The sequence below is a fragment of the Oncorhynchus masou genome, chromosome 11, assembly GCF_036934945.1.
Source record: "Oncorhynchus masou masou isolate Uvic2021 chromosome 11, UVic_Omas_1.1, whole genome shotgun sequence".
Taxonomy (NCBI): Eukaryota; Metazoa; Chordata; class Actinopteri; order Salmoniformes; family Salmonidae; genus Oncorhynchus; species Oncorhynchus masou.
The window spans coordinates 21,665,561-21,682,921 of NC_088222.1; the positions used below are offsets into that span (position 1 = coordinate 21,665,561).

At 51.1% G+C, this 17,361-nt stretch overlaps 1 protein-coding gene across 2 annotated transcripts in view; it reads right to left on the reverse strand.

The window, feature by feature from the left end:
* Positions 1 to 17,361, reverse strand: part of LOC135548309 (PDZ and LIM domain protein 5-like) — a 116,712-nt gene that overhangs the window by 20,834 nt on the left and 78,517 nt on the right. For both annotated transcript variants that reach the window (XM_064977775.1, XM_064977774.1), the window contains exons 4-5: positions 7,727 to 7,760; positions 6,822 to 7,351 (exon numbers count right to left, since the gene is read on the reverse strand). In XM_064977775.1, coding sequence (XP_064833847.1) covers positions 6,822 to 7,351; positions 7,727 to 7,760 — 564 coding nt within the window. The remainder of the gene's footprint in view (positions 1 to 6,821; positions 7,352 to 7,726; positions 7,761 to 17,361) is intronic.

The window sequence follows — 17,361 nt, forward strand, 5'->3', positions numbered from 1 at the left end:
AGAGAAGAGTTGAAAGAGAGAATATTGTTTGATAGAATAAACCATATGTAAAACTCTTTGGCTCTAAAGTGTCCGTTTTTCTGTTTTGTTTTTTGTTTATTCAACTAGGCCATACTTATTTACAATGGGGGCCTCCCGGAGAATAGTGGGTTAACTGCCTTGTTCAGGGGCAGAACGACAGATTTTTTCCTTGTCAGCTCAGGGATTCGATCCAGCTACCTTTCAGTTACTGCTGTTCCAGGCTATTCTTACTTAAGAATTCCCGGAGGCCCACTATCAGAACCAGCAGTTACACTAGAAATAGCAGAGCAGTAGTCAGCGGTCAAACTAACTGCAAGTAGTCAAACTAACTGCAATGACCAGGTCTAAAACCCTTATGACATGACACACATGACCTGATTCAGCCCACATAAGGTACAGGCGTTAACTCAGTGACAAACAAACCATCGTTTGACAATGGTTTTAGTAGTAGGGGGAAATATGCTTTGTGGACTATTGATCAGCTGAATAAACTGGTGATGTAAGTTTGTATTTTGGGGAATTGATTTAAAACTATTAAATAGTAACATTGTATGTATAAAACAGTTAGAAACGCAGGTAAAAGTTACCATCTCTCGCCACAAGGGGGAACCACTGAGCCTCACATTACATTGAGCTCAAGACCAGAACGGACACATTGTTTGTATTCCTGTCCTGAATTATATCATGTTTAGACACACATCTCAAGATGTCTGTTTATTACATTACAAGTGGATTTCTGCACTGGGGGCAAGTCAAGTGTGTCTGAGTGTTCTGGGTGTGAGCTGTGAGCTGTTTGACTGTGTGTCTCTGAGTGTATTCTAAGTGAATGGGGCGAGAGGGGTCAGATTGTGACGGTCCTGGCTGGTAATTAATGAATGGCCTTGGGTAAACAGAGTGGCACGGTGGCAGACGGAGAGGGACAGATGCAGGGACAGGGTTCAGTAGCCCTGCTGAGTGGTGACAGGTCAGCCTACAGGGCTCTGGGTTGCAGTCTAGAGTCTGGTGGTGGGTCTGGTGGGGATGCATCACCTTTATAGAGCCTATGGGCTCTGGTCGAAGGAAGTGCACTATAAAGAGAATGGGGAGGCATTTGAAACGCAGTCTGGGTGTAAATACACTGGTTCTCCCACACGGACCGGGCCGGGATGCCATTAACCACACAGAGCATGAATGAACAGAATGAACTGGCCACAGTGGACAACAAGGCTTATTATGGTTTATGGCTGTCTGTTATTTACACGGTGGCTTTGCAGGTTGTTTTGTGTTGTGAAATGAGTGTGTAAAGCGCCTGGCATAGTCCAAAACGTGTACACGTACACACAGCATTGTTCTGGAATATTAGACCGATGGTTTTCAAAGTTTGTCAGCACAGGTCAAGCAATTTCTCCAACTGTCAACACATTGAAATGAATAGAGGACGCGTACCGGAGCCACGCTGCTGTGCCTCCCTGTGGATGGTGGTCTCAGAGCCATGTAGCTACGTCACAACAGGACGCTGGACTATCACGTCTCAGCGGCTGTGGACTGTGGTTTAGGCTTTAGTAAGGAAGTATATGAGGGAGGTTTATGAGGGATATGACAGACAGGCGACTGCATGTCTACGGTACTAGTCTAACTGTATCGCAGTCATCATCTGCAGCAGGATAGCACTGATAATCACATCCCACAGTCAAAGAGCTAGCAGACAGGGTTACAACTAACTTGGTCTCTTCCTCCTCCCCCTCCTGCGGAAAGAGAAAAGAGAGGAGAAGAAGATGAAACAAAGTGAAGGAGAAGGAAAAGAGAAGAGCAGTGATTCAACTGGGTCCTAAAACCACATGGACCATTCTGAGACGATGTGCGAGCAGACACCCAGAGAGAAACACACAGGATGCGGCTGAACACACATGCTTCTACTATACCTGTAACCTGTACAAGCAGACGGGGAATCTACAGGGTTTAGGTGGTCATGGCTAGACGGGATACAGTTTATGTCAAATTGTCGTTCCTCAAAGTTTTTGTGCATTTGACCTAAAACCTTTTCCTAACCTTAAACTAATTATCCTAACCTGCTACGTTCATTTTACTAACCTGCTGCATAAGTCAATTCAATTCTGACATAAGCTGTAACCCTTCTAGCCAAAACCGTTTTAGAAGGGAGCAAGGTCAAAGATCGTATAATAACTCAGAGAAGGTATTACAGTATGCAGTACAGACTGAGATGACAACCAAAGTGCCTAGAGGTAAGTGGCATAAAGTCTCTATGATACTCAATTATAACCCCTCCTGTCTCAGCCTCAAGTATTTATGCTGCGGTGTTTATGTGTCGGGGGGCTAGGTTCAGTCTGTTATATCTGGAGTACTTCTCCTGTCTTATCTGGTGTCCTATGTGAATTTAAGTATGCTCTCTCTAATTCTCTCTCCCTCTGTTTATGTTTCTCTTCCTCTCTTTCTTTCTCTCTCTCGGAGGACCTGAGCCCTAGGACCATGCCTCAGGACTACCTGGCCTGATGACTCCTTGCTGTCCCCAGGCCACCTGACCGTGCTGCTGCTCCAGTTTTAACTGTTCTGCCTGCGGCTATGGAACCCCGACCTGTTCACCGGACGTGCTACCTGTCCCAGACCTGCTGTTTTCAACTCTCTAGAGACAGCAGGAGCGGTAGAGATACTCCGAATGATCGGCTATGAAAAGCCAACTGACATTTACTCCTGAGGTGCTGACCTGTTGCAGGCCTGTGATTATTATTAGTTGACCATTCTGGTCATCTATGAACATTTGAACATCTTGGCCATGTATCTCCACCCGGCACAGCAAGTAGAGGACTGGCCACCCCTCACAGTTCCTCTCTCGGTTTCTTCCTAGGTTCTGGCCTTTCTAGGGAGTTTTTCCTAGCCACTATGCTTCTACACCTGCATTGCTTGCTGTTTGGGGTTTTAGGCTGGGTTTCTGTACAGCACTTTGAGACAGCTGATGTAAGAAGGGCTATATAAATACATTTAATTTGATTATTCAGCTGCGAAACATAACTAATACCATTTGCATCAGTGGACTACATTGGTAGACTAGTCTAAAACACATGTTACTAGCACATAGTGTACTTCCTATCCTCTGGCCTGAGAACCACCCTAAAAAATAGCTGCTTCAGCCCAGAGCTGCCAGTACGCTGGGATAATTAGAAAACAAGCGTCTAAGTCGACACAATAACAAGACGTCAGACAGGATCAGAGCCAGACTACTGGGTGTTTGGCAAAGCTATAAACCCTATTATCAATTAAAGGCAGGCAGGGTGGGCTAGGCTGGGCTGGGCTGGGTTAGGATGGGCTGGGCTGGGTTGGGCTATGCTGGGCTGGGCTGGGTTAAGCTGGGTTAGGCTGGGTTGAGCTAGGCTGGTTTGGGCTAGGCTGGTTTGGTCTAAGCTGGGTTGGGCTAGGCTGGTTTGAACTAGGCTGGGTTGGACTACGCTGGGCTTGGTTGGTCTATGCTGGGCTGGGTTGGGTTAGGCTGGGCTGGGCTGGGTTGGGTTAGGATGGGCTGGGCTGGGCTGGGCTGGGTTGGGCTATGCTGGGCTGGGCTGGGTTGGTCTATGCTGGGCTGGGTTGGTTTAGGCTGGGCTGGGTTGGTTTAGGCTGGGCTGGGTTGGGTTAGGATGGGCTGGGTTGGGTTAGGATGGGCTGGGTTGGGATATGCTCTGCTAAGCTGTGCTGGGTTGGGTTAGGATTCGCTGGGTTGGGTTAGGCTGGGCTGGGTTAGGCTGGGTTGGGCTGGGTTAGGATGGGCTGGGCTGGGTTGGGTTAGGCTGGGTTGGGTTAGGCTAGGCTAGGCTAGGCTGGGTTGGGTTAGGCTGGGATGGGTTAGGCAGGCTGGGTTGGGTTGGGTTCGGATGGGCTGGGCTGGGTTAGGATGGGCTGGGTTAGGATGGGTTGGGTTATGCTGGGCTGGGTTAGGCTGGGTTAGGCTGGGCTGGGTTAGGCTGGGTTGGGTTGGGTTAAGCTGGGCTGGGATAGACTGGGTTGGGTTATGATGGGCTGGGTTAGGCTGGGTTGGCCTGGGTTGGGTTAGGCTGGGTTGGGTTAGGCTGGGTTGGGTTAGGTTGGGTTAGGCTGGGTTGGGTTAGGCTGGGTTAGGCTGGGCTGGGTTGGGTTAGGCTGGGTTGGGTTAGGTTGGGTTAGGCTGGGTTAGGCTGGGTTGGGTTAGGATGGGCTGGGTTAGGCTGGGTTGGGTTGTGTTAGGCTGGGCTGGGCTGGGTTGGGTTAGGATGGTCTGGGTTAGGCTGGGCTGGGATAGGGTGGGCTGGGTTGGGTTAGGATGGGCTGGGTTGGGTTAGGTTGGGTTAGGCTGGGTTGGGTTAGGTTTGTTGGGTTAGGCTGGGTTAGGCTGGGCTGGGCTGGGTTAGGTTGGGTTAGGCTGGGTTGGGTTAGGTTAGGCTGGGATGGGTTAGGCTGGGTTGGGTTAGGTTGGGTTAGGCTGGGCTGGGTTGGGTTAGGCTGGGTTAGGATGAGTTAGGCTGGGTTGGGTTAGGCTGGGTTGGGTTAGGCTGGGTTAGGCTGGGCTGGGTTGGGTTAGGTTGGGTTAGGCTGGGTCGGGTTAGGCTGGGTTAGGCTGGGTTGGGCTGGGCTGGGTTGGGTTGGGTTAGGCTGGGTTGGGTTAGGTTGGGTTAGGCTGGGTTAGGCTAGGCTGGGCTGGGTTGGGTTAGGCTGGGTTGGGTTAGGCTGGGTTAGACTAAGTTGGGTTAGGCTGGGTTAGGCCGGGTTAGGCTGGGTTGGGTTAGGCTGGGTTGGGTTAGGTTGGGTTAGGCTGGGCTGGGTTAGGCTGGGTTAGGCTGGGTTGGGTTAGGTTAGGCTGGGTTAGGCTGGGTTGGGTTGGGTTAGGCTGGGTTAGGCTGGGTTAGGCTGGGTTGGGTTAGGCTGGGTTAGGCTGGGTTAGGCTGGGTTGGGTTAGGCTGGGTTAGGCTGTGTTAGGCTGGGTTGGGTTAGGCTGGGTTGGGTTAGGTTGGGTTAGGCTGGGTTGGGTTAGGCTGGGTTGGGTTAGGCTGGGTTGGGTTGGGTTAGGCTGGGTTGGGTTAGGCTGGGTTGGGTTAGGCTGGGTTGGGTTAGGCTGGGTTGGGTTAGGTTGGGTTAGGCTGGGTTGGGTTAGGCTGTGTTGGGTTAGGCTGGGTTAGGCTGGGTTGGGTTAGGCTGGGTTGGGTTAGGCTGGGTTAGGCTGGGTTGGGTTAGGCTGGGTTAGGCTGGGTTGGGTTAGGCTGGGTTAGGCTGGGTTGGGTTAGGCTGGGTTAGGCTGGGTTGGGTTAGGCTGGGTTAGGCTGGTTAGGCTGGGTTGGACTGGGTTAGGCTGGGTTAGACTGGGTTGGGTTAGGCTGGGTTAGGCTGGGTTGGGCTGGGTTGGGCTGGGTTAGGCTGGGTTAGGCTGGGTTGGGTTAGGCTGGGCTGGGTTAGGCTGGGTTAGGCTGGGTTGGGTTAGGCTGGGCTGGGTTAGGCTGGGTTAGGCTGGGCTGGGTTAGGCTGGGCTGGGTTAGGCTGGGCTGGGTTAGGCTGGGCTGGGTTAGGCCGGGCTGGGTTAGGCTGGGTTAGGCTGGGCTGGGTTAGGCTGGGTTAGGCTGGGTTAGGCTGGGTTGGGTTGCTACTGCCTTTTTTTCTGTTTCCAGTCCCCTTCAACATACTGGGACAAGATGTGCTGCTGCACTCAATGTGGCTGTTTACAGAGTTGGGGTATCAGCATCATCCGAGTTGCTCTACAAACAGCTACGTAGACTAGGAGAAACTGATGGAAGATTTACAACACAGTATGTCCTCTCTCAGGTAGTCTGTTGTTATTACATGGTTGGTTAACAGCTACTTGTGGCCTCAAACATCATCCAGACAGGCAGCGAAGTGAACTACATCTCTCTGTAAACCTGACAACAACACACAGGATTTATGGGATGTGAGATAGAAACATGTTCACTTCCCATTACAGCCTTCCTACTGCACCACACCAGTCCAGGTAGTCATACCTAACATAGCCATGTTGGTCTTTTGAGCTAAAAAGTCAAATGGTCCATGGTAATAACTTCAAACCACCTACCTACCCATAGTTGATCTTCTTGGAAAGTGACAGGAAGCAAAAGGAGAATATGAGGGGTTTGGTTAGATAAAGAAAGTAACAGGAGAGGAGAGAAGAGAAAATGAGGGGTTTGGTTAGATAAAGAAAGTAACAGGAGAGGAGAGAGAAGAGAATATGAGGGGTTTGGTTAGATAAAGAAAGTAACAGGAGAGGAGAGAGGAGAATATGAGGGGTTTGGTTAGATAAAGAAAGTAACAGGAGAGGAGAGAGGAGGAGAATATGAGGGGTTTGGTAGATAAAGATAAAGAAAGTAACAGGAGAGGAGAGAGAGGAGGAGAATATGAGGGGTTTGGTTAGATAAAGAAAGTAACAGGAGAGAGGAGAGAGGAGAATATGAGGGGTTTGGTTAGATAAAGAAAGTAACAGGAGAGGAGAGAGGAGGAGAATATGAGGGGTTTGGTTAGATAAAGAAAGTAACAGGAGAGGAGAGAGGAGGAGAATATGAGGGGTTTGGTTAGATAAAGAAAGTAACAGGAGAGGAGAGAGGAGAATATGAGGGGTTTGGTTAGATAAAGAAAGTAACAGGAGAGGAGAGAGGAGAATATGAGGGGTTTGGTTAGATAAAGAAAGTAACAGGAGAGGAGAGAGGAGGAGAATATGAGGGGTTTGGTTAGATAAAGAAAGTAACAGGAGAGGAGAGAGGAGAATATGAGGGGTTTGGTTAGATAAAGAAAGTAACAGGAGAGAAGTGAGAGGAGGTTTTGGGGTTAGTGCCACTCACCCATTAAACTGTTCTTTGATCTGGTCGACCACCACACCCTGGGCTTCCAACAGGCCCCGCCTCTGTCCTATGGCCACCTCACAGGCATTGGCATTGGAGTACAGGTTTATTGGCGTGTTATAGCAAGAGGACTGCGGAGCACCGGGATTGGAGGAGGGGGCTGTCACTCTAGCCGGGGAGGATGAGGAAGAAGAGGAGGGAGTGGAGGAGGGGGTGGTGAAGGGGGAACGGCCAGAGCCGGGTCTGGGGGGTGGGGCCGAGCTAGGTGGGGCTGGGGAGCGGCTAGCTAGTGGGAAGGGAGGCTGGGGCTGCTGGGAGGAGGGGGCGGCGGGGGTGAAAGCAGACGATGCAGAGGGGATGGAGGCCACCTTTGGGGTGGTCAGGGAGGAAGTGACTGCACCCACATTGCTGCCCCCGCCAAAGGGGCGGGCCGTCTTGTTGTAGGCAGCACCGGGTTGGGGGGAGGGGCTGGTGAAGGGCGGAGCTGGATGGGTGATTGGCACAGGCTTAATGATCTCCAGTGGCTCATCCTATAGGGAGGTGAGGACACATATGCACAACACTCACACACCGCAAACCACACAGCAAACTCATACAGCAAACTCATACAGCAAACTCACTCAGCAAACCACACAGCAAACGCCTACAGAAAACTCTTACAGGGAAATGCTCCCCAGCAGTATGGTATGTGCCTAAGAGCTGTCAGCAGCATATTATTCCCTAGTGTTGCATAATGCCCATAACAGCCAATCACAACGTGCTGTAACATTGTCTCAGAAGGTCACAATGAGCAGCCTCAAACAAATGATCCTGGTAACTGGTAATATACCCATTAAAAACAAATAATCATTATCAGAATCCATTCATCCTGTTTATATGTGATTCATTCACTGGAGTGTACTTACCTTTGGTGTATCAGCCTTGGGAACACTGGAAGCTCTGTGAAGACAGAAAACACATCATGAGGAAACTTATTTTCCTCTGTAGGAACAAGGTAAAGGAGTAAAGGAGCAGCACACCATCACAGTATATGGCCCATCCATTAAGATGTGTGTATCTCTGTAAACACTAGCTACTGTATAGTCCCCCTGACAACCAAGTGTCACAACAAACCTCAATGGTACATGCAGGTAATACTGGGACAGATGGATGAAGAAAGCATTTGTCAGGCTTGACTGAACAGTAACACTCTCCTTATGGACAGTAACTCTCTCCTTATGGACAGTAACACTCTCCTTATGGACAGTAACACTCTCCTTATGGACAGTAACACTCTCCTTATGGACAGTAACACTCTCCTTATGGACAGTAACTCTCTCCTTATGGACAGTATGGACACTCTCCTTATGGACAGTAACTCTCTCCTTATGGACAGTCTCCTTATGGACAGTAACACTCTCCTTATGGACAGTAAACTCTCCTTATGGACCTTCTCCTTATGGACAGTAACACTCTCCTTATGGACAGTAACTCTCTCCTTATGGACAGTAACTGGACAGTCTCCTTATGGACAGTAACTCTCTCCTTATGGACAGTAACTCTCTCCTTATGGACAGTAACACTCTCCTTATGGACAGTAACTCTCTCCTTATGGACAGTAACTCTCTCCTTATGGACAGTAACACTCTCCTTATGGACAGTAACTCTCTCCTTATGGACAGTAACTCTCTCCTTATGGACAGTAACTCTCTCCTTATGGACAGTAACACTCTCCTTATGGACAGTATGGACAGTAACACTCTCCTTATGGACAGTAACACTCTCCTTATGGACAGTAACTCTCTCCTTATGGACAGTAACTTATGGACTAACACTCTCTTATGGACAGTAACACTCTCCTTATGGACAGTAACACTCTCCTTATGGTAACTCTCTCCTTATGGACAGTAACCTCTCCTTATGGACAGTAAACTCTCCTTATGGACAGTAACTCTCTCCTTATGGACAGTAACTTATGGACAGTAACTCTCTCCTTAACTCTCTCCTTATGGACTCTTCCTTATGGACAGTAACACTCTCCTTATGGACAGTAACTCTCTCCTTATGGACAGTAACTCTCTCTTATGGACAGTAACACTCTCCTTATGGACAGTAACTCTCTCCTTATGGCTTAGACAGAAGACAGAGAGGGAGCAGGAGATAGAACAAGAGAGAGTGGAGGGGGGATGGAGGGAGAGAAAACAGGTGAGATGAGTAAAGGAAAACTCAAGAGTAAAACCTGTAAATAGAGTGAATATTGAGATTAGACACACTATCAAAGACTGCTGCTACTGGCTCCACTACAACGCCTGTCTGTATTTGGCCCATAGTTCCACAGAGTCAGCCAGGCATAGAGCAGCATGGCGGTAGAGACATGTGGGAAAACACATTATGCTATATTACTCTGTTTTGTTTCCCTAACGCCTGCTAAATCCCGCTCAGCCCAGTCAAAACTGTTCGCTGCTCTGGCCCCCCAATGGTGGAACAAACTCCCTCACGACGCCAGGACAGCGGAGTCAATCACCACCTTCCGGAGACACCTGAAACCCCACCTCTTCAAGGAATACCTAGGATAGGATAAGTAATCCTTCTCACCCCCCCTTAATGACTTAGATGCACTATTGTAAAGTGGCTGTTCCACTGGATGTCAGAAGGTGAATTCACCAATTTGTAAGTCGCTCTGGATAAGAGCGTCTGCTAAATGACTTAAATGTAAATGTAAATGTAAATTTACTAAGGATCCTTATTTTCAGTCAATCATCCACCCATCCACTCAGCAGTCCAAGACACTATCTCTCCTCTGCGTGAGACTCCATCTCTGTGTACAGGGCTACAGGCCCAAACAGTGTAGAAGATCTCAGATTTATACTCATGATCAAACCAGCTGCAGGAATGTTTTCTGCGTAGGAAAAGAAAGGTGGTCCTGTTGTTCATCCTGCTGCAAACAAACACACTGTTTATGGGATGGGACTTACAGTGGCTACCAGGAAGTGAACCAAAAACAATCTGCTCTCTCTATCCACAAGGACTATCTGTATTTTACTTCCTGTGACGACCCTCCCTCTCTGTCTGCCATATTCTCTCTTTGTTATTTCCTTATTAGGATGCTGGTGGGCGGAGTTGGGAGGTTCGTCAGCTACACGGGAAACACCTGGGCCCGGTGTCTCCCAGGATAAATACACCACTTCCCCATTCATGGAGGAGACTCTCTACATGCAGACATCTTTATGGATTTTGTTGTGTTTCTTGGTGGTTTTTGAGTTGTTTGCTTATCTTATCTTTTCAACACCCTGCATTATCACCTTCATGCATGCAAAACACTCCCTTATACTACTGATTACTGATTACACACACCATTGTATATTTTCCTTAGTGGCTTTAGTTAATAAATATATATTTTGTTACTCCTTATCTCCACGTTGTCTCCCTTTGTTACGGGCTTTGAGCCGGTTCGTGACACTTCCATATATTGTCTCTCTGAGGAGCAGAGAGTATGTAGCCCAATGAAGGAAAACAACATGCATATCAACTATGTAAAACATAATGTGAGATGTGGGAATGCTATTCATTGACTACAGCTCAGGGTTTAACACCATAGTGCCCTCAAAGCTCATCACTAAGCTAAGGACCCTGGGACTAAACCCCTCCCTCTGCAACTGCATCCTGGACTTCCTGACGGGCCGCCCCCAGGTGGTGAGGGTAGGTAGCAACACATCTGCATCCTGGACTTCCTGACGGGCCGCCCCCAGGTGGTGAGGGTAGGTAACAACACATCTGCATCCTGGACTTCCTGACGGGCCGCCCCCAGGTGGTGAGGGTAGGTAGCAACACATCTGCATCCTGGACTTCCTGACGGGCCGCCCCCAGGTGGTGAGGGTAGGTAGCAACACATCTGCATCCTGGACTTCCTGACGGGCCGCCCCAGGTGGTGAGGGTAGGTAGCAACACATCTGCATCCTGGACTTCCTGACGGGCCGCCCCCAGGTGGTGAGGGTAGGTAACAACACATCTGCATCCTGGACTTCCTGACGGGCCGCCCCCAGGTGGTGAGGGTAGGCAACAACACATCTGCATCCTGGACTTCCTGACGGGCCGCCCCCAGGTGGTGAGGGTAGGTAACAACACATCTGCATCCTGGACTTCCTGACGGGCCGCCCCAGGTGGTGAGGGTAGGTAGCAACACATCTGCATCCTGGACTTCCTGACGGGCCGCCCCCAGGTGGTGAGGGTAGGTAGCAACACATCTGCATCCTGGACTTCCTGACGGGCCGCCCCAGGTGGTGAGGGTAGGTAACAACACATCTGCATCCTGGACTTCCTGACGGGCCGCCCCCAGGTGGTGAGGGTAGGTAGCAACACATCTGCATCCTGGACTTCCTGACGGGCCGCCCCAGGTGGTGAGGGTAGGTAGCAACACATCTGCATCCTGGACTTCCTGACGGGCCGCCCCAGGTGGTGAGGGTAGGTAACAACACATCTGCATCCTGGACTTCCTGACGGGCCGCCCCAGGTGGTGAGGGTAGGTAACAACACATCTGCATCCTGGACTTCCTGACGGGCCGCCCCAGGTGGTGAGGGTAGGTAACAACACATCTGCATCCTGGACTTCCTGACGGGCCGCCCCCAGGTGGTGAGGGTAGGTAGCAACACATCTGCATCCTGGACTTCCTGACGGGCCGCCCCAGGTGGTGAGGGTAGGTAGCAACACATCTGCATCCTGGACTTCCTGACGGGCCGCCCCAGGTGGTGAGGGTAGGTAGCAACACATCTGCATCCTGGACTTCCTGACGGGCCGCCCCCAGGTGGTGAGGGTAGGTAACAACACATCTGCATCCTGGACTTCCTGACGGGCCGCCCCCAGGTGGTGAGGGTAGGTAGCAACACATCTGCATCCTGGACTTCCTGACGGGCCGCCCCCAGGTGGTGAGGGTAGGTAGCAACACATCTGCATCCTGGACTTCCTGACGGGCCGCCCCCAGGTGGTGAGGGTAGGTAGCAACACATCTGCATCCTGGACTTCCTGACGGGGCCGCCCCCAGGTGGTGAGGGTAGGTAGCAACACATCTGCATCCTGGACTTCCTGACGGGCCGCCCCCAGGTGGTGAGGGTAGGTAGCAACACATCTGCATCCTGGACTTCCTGACGGGCCGCCCCAGGTGGTGAGGGTAGGTAACAACACATCTGCATCCTGGACTTCCTGACGGGCCGCCCCCAGGTGGTGAGGGTAGGTAGCAACACATCTGCATCCTGGACTTCCTGACGGGCCGCCCCCAGGTGGTGAGGGTAGGTAGCAACACATCTGCATCCTGGACTTCCTGACGGGCCCCCCAGGTGGTGAGGGTAGGTAACAACACATCTGCATCCTGGACTTCCTGACGGGCCGCCCCCAGGTGGTGAGGGTAGGTAGCAACACATCTGCATCCTGGACTTCCTGACGGGCCGCCCCCAGGTGGTGAGGGTAGGTAGCAACACATCTGCATCCTGGACTTCCTGACGGGCCGCCCCAGGTGGTGAGGGTAGGTAACAACACATCTGCATCCTGGACTTCCTGACGGGCCGCCCCAGGTGGTGAGGGTAGGTAACAACACATCTGCATCCTGGAATTCCTGACGGGCCGCCCCAGGTGGTGAGGGTAGGTAACAACACATCTGCATCCTGGACTTCCTGACGGGCCGCCCCCAGGTGGTGAGGGTAGGCAACAACACATCTGCATCCTGGACTTCCTGACGGGCCGCCCCCAGGTGGTGAGGGTAGGTAACAACACATCTGCATCCTGGACTTCCTGACGGGCCGCCCCCAGGTGGTGAGGGTAGGTAACAACACATCTGCATCCTGGACTTCCTGATGGGCCGCCCCCAGGTGGTGAGGGTAGGCAACAACACATCTGCATCCTGGACTTCCTGACGGGCCGCCCCAGGTGGTGAGGGTAGGCAGCAACACATCTGCATCCTGGACTTCCTGACGGGCCGCCCCCAGGTGGTGAGGGTAGGTAACAACACATCTGCATCCTGGACTTCCTGAATACCCCCAGGTGGTGAGGGTAGGTAGCAACACATCTGCATCCTGGACTTCCTGACGGGCCGCCCCAGGTGGTGAGGGTAGGTAACAACACATCTGCATCCTGGACTTCCTGACGGGCCGCCCCCAGGTGGTGAGGGTAGGTAGCAACACATCTGCATCCTGGACTTCCTGACGGGCCGCCCCCAGGTGGTGAGGGTAGGTAGCAACACATCTGCCACGCTGATCCTCAACACTGGACCTCCACAGGGGTGCGTGCTCAGTCAAATGGCTACCCGGACTATCTGCACCCACCACCCGCCAACCTCTCTTTTACGCTACAGCTAGTCTCTGTTCATCATATATGTATAGTCACTTTAAACATATCTACATGTACATACTACCTCAATCAGCCTGACTAACCGGTGTCTGAATGTAGCCTCGCTACTTTTATAGCCTCGCTGTTGTATACAGCCTGTCTTTTTACTGTTGTTTTATTTCTTTACCCACCTATTGTTCACCTAATACCTTTTTTTTTGCACTATTGGTTAGAGCCTGTAAGTAAGCATTTCACCTGTTGTATTCAGCGCACGTGACAAATACTTTGATTTGATTAATTCCAAGAAAGGTAAGCACTCTCTCTCGCCCTCTCTCCCTCCCTCTTTCTCCTTCTTCCCTCCCTCCCTCTCTTTCTCCTTCTTCTCTCTCTCCCTCACTCCCTCCCTCTCTCTCTCCCTCCCTTTCTCCTTCCTCACTCACTCCCTCCCTCTCTTTCTCCTTCCTCTCTTCCTCCCTCTCTTTCTCCTTCCTCACTCACTCCATCCCTCTCTTTCTCCTTCCTCACTCCATCCCTCTCTTTCTTCTTCCTCTCTCCCTCCCTCTCTTTCTCCTTCCTCACTCCCTCCCTCTCTCTCTCCCTCCCTTTCTCCTTCCTCACTCACTCCCTCCCTCTCTTTCTCCTTCCTCACTCCCTCTCTCTCTTTCTCCTTCCTCTCTTCCTCCCTCTCTTTCTCCTTCCTCACTCACTCCATCCCTCTCTTTCTCCTTCCTCACTCCCTCTCTCTCTTTCTCCTTCCTCTCTTCCTCCCTCTCTTTCTCCTTCCTCACTCACTCCATCCCTCTCTTTCTTCTTCCTCTCTCCCTCCCTCTCTTTCTCCTTCCTCTCTCCCTCCCTCTCTTTCTCCTTCCTCTCTCCCTCCCTCTCTTTCTCCTTCCTCTCTCCCTCTCTCTCTTTCTCCTTCCTCACTCCCTCCCTCTCTTTCTCCTTCCTCTCTTCCTCCCTCTCTTTCTCCTTCCTCACTCACTCCATCCCTCTCTTTCTCCTTCCTCACTCCCTCTCTCTCTTTCTCCTTCCTCTCTTCCTCCCTCTCTTTCTCCTTCCTCACTCACTCCATCCCTCTCTTTCTTCTTCCTCTCTCCCTCCCTCTCTTTCTCCTTCCTCTCTCCCTCCCTCTCTTTCTCCTTCCTCTCTCCCTCCCTCTCTTTCTCCTTCCTCTCTCCCTCCCTCTCTTTCTCCTTCCTCACTCCCTCCCTCTCTTTCTCCTTCCTCTCTCCCTCTCTCTCTTTCTCCTTCCTCACTCCCTCCCTCTCTTTCTCCTTCCTCACTCCCTCCCTCTCTTTCTCCTTCCTCTCTCCCTCCCTCTCTTTCTCCTTCCTCACTCACTCCCTCCCTCTTTCTCCTTCCTCTCTCCCTCCCTCCCTCTCTTTCTCCTTCCTCTCTCCCCTTCCTCACTCCCTCCCTCTCTTTCTCCTTCCTCTCTCCCTCCCTCTCGTTCTCCTTCCTCACTCACTCCCCTCTCTTTCTCCTTCCTCTCTCCCTCTCTCTTTCTCCTTCCTCACTCCCTCCCTCTCTTTCTCCTTCCTCTCTCCCTCCCTCTCTTTCTCCTTCCTCTCTCCCTCCCTCTCTTTCTCCTTCCTCTCTCCCTCCCTCTCTTTCTCCTTCCTCTCTCCCTCCCTCTCTTTCTCCTTCCTCACTCACTCCCTCCCTCTCTTTCTCCTTCCTCACTCCCTCCCTCTCTTTCTCCTTCCTCTCTCCCTCCCTCTCTTTCTCCTTCCTCTCTCCCTCCCTCTCTTTCTCCTTCCTCACTCACTCCCTCTCTTTCTCCTTCCTCACTCACTCCCTCTCTTTCTCCTTCCTCACTCACTCCCTCCCTCTCTTTCTCCTTCCTCACTCCCTCCCTCTCTCCTTCCTCACTCCCTCCCTCTCTTTCTCCTTCCTCTCTCCCTCCCTCTCTTTCTCCTTCCTCTCTCCCTCCCTCTCTTTCTCCCTCCTCAATCCCTCTTCTCTCCTCCAGCTGTTTCTTGTCCTTCATCCATGGCATGGGCCCTTCAAAACCTTAGTCTGCTGGACACAGCCAGTCTAGCCTCAGGTTCATGTTTTCTCATTAATGTCCATTAAGTCTCAGTCCCAGCCTCTCATCTGGCATCATAAACAACTGTGTTCTCGGCCCCTGACGGTCCCTGACAGCCTCTGACAGCCTCTGACAGCCTTTGACAGCCTTTGACAGCCAGACAATGTGTTACTTCTTCCTCATTAAGCCAAAGTGACTCAGCAGAACAGAATGGTCTCTTCCAGAACATGCCCCATGTTCTCTGGCATTCTGTCTGTCACATTCTTCCACATTAGGAAGGGTTTAGGACAGTCTCACGGTCCTGTTCCTCACTGAGTTGAAGCCTTCCGACTAAGAGCATGCTCACTGGGGGAGTATCCAGCCCCACCCTGCCACATATGTATGCAATTTTTATTTTGAAAAATACTATACCCACACTCTCCTGGAACCCCCAACCTCCGTTCTCTGTGTCTCTGCTCCCAGAGCTGACAGAACAAACACAGGCCAGGGTGGAACCCCCAACCTCCGTTCTCTGTGTCTCTGTTCCCAGAGCTGACAGAACAAACACAGGCCAGGTTGGAACCCCCAACCTCCGTTCTCTGTGTCTCTGTTCCCAGAGCTGACAGAACAAACACAGGCCAGGGTGGAACCCCCAACCTCCGTTCTCTGTGTCTCTGTTCCCAGAGCTGACAGAACAAACACAGGCCAGGGTGGAACCCCCAACCTCCGTTCTCGGTGTCTCTGTTCCCAGAGCTGACAGAACAAACACAGGCCAGGTGGAACCCCCAACCTCCGTTCTCTGTGTCTCTGTTCCCAGAGCTGACAGAACAAACACAGGCCAGGGTGGAACCCCCAACCTCCGTTCTCTGTGTCTCTGTTCCCAGAGCTGACAGAACAAACACAGGCCAGGGTGGAACCCCCAACCTCCGTTCTCTGTGTCTCTGTTCCCAGAGCTGACAGAACAAACACATGGCAGGGTGGAACCCCCAACCTCCGTTCTCTGTGTCTCTGTTCCCAGAGCTGACAGAACAAACACAGGCCAGGTGGAACCCCCAACCTCCGTTCTCTGTGTCTATGTTCCGAGAGCTGACAGAACAAACACAGGCCAGGGTGGTCTTGTGAACATCTGTTTAGCCCTCTGCCCTCTGTCCTCTCTCACCTGCTGGGCTGTGCTGTTCAGACAGACCGTGTGTGTGTGTGTTTGTGTACTTGTTTTCCTACATTTAAGGACCCCAATGTCCTAACAATTCACCCAAATGTCCTGAAAAGGTAGGGGGGAAATAAGGGTTTTTGGGGTTATGGTTAGGGTGATTTTTACACTCCAAAATGTCCTGAAATGTCACGAAAACTAAGCTGTTTGTGTGTGTGTGTGTGTGTGGTGGTGGATAGCTACATCTGGAAGAATCGGGGGAAACTGAGTAGCATGGCAGTGTGGTATGGCCTGAGGGTAGGCCTGAAAGACAGGCTCTGAGGAAACTGAGTAGCATGGCAATGTGGTATGGTCTGAGGGTAGGCCTGAAAGACAGGCTCTGAGGAAACTGAGTTGCATGGCAATGTGGTATGGTCTGAGGGTAGGCCTGAAAGACAGGCTCTGAGGAAACTGAGTTGCATGGCAATGTGGTATGGTCTGAGGGTAGGCCTGAAAGACAGGCTCTGAGGAAACTGAGTTGCATGGCAATGTGGTATGGTCTGAGGGTAGGCCTGAAAGACAGGCTCTGAGGAAACTGAGTAGCATGGCAATGTGGTATGGTCTGAGGGTAGGCCTGAAAGACAGGCTCTGAGGAAACTGAGTTGCATGGCAATATGGTATGGTCTGAGGGTAGGCCTGAAAGACAGGCTCTGAGGATTCTGAGTTGCATGGCAATGTGGTATGGTCTGAGGGTAGGCCTGAAAGACAGGCTCTGAGGATTCTGAATGAGTCAGCCTGCTGTTGTCCAGGACCTGAATTAATTCATTATACACATATCCTGTAAGTAACCTCAGTAGATGAGATCAAACGTCACATATTGATGATATACAGTGTATATTCAGACCCCTTGACCTTTTCCACATTTTGTTACGTTACAGCCTTATTAAAACATTTACATAAAAAAATAATAATCAATATTAAAAAAGCAAAACCAGGTTTTTAGAAATATGTGCTAACTTATAAAAAATGTAATTCTGAAATATCACATTTACATAAGAATTCAGACCCATTACTCAGTACTTTGTTGAAGCACCTTTGGCAGTGA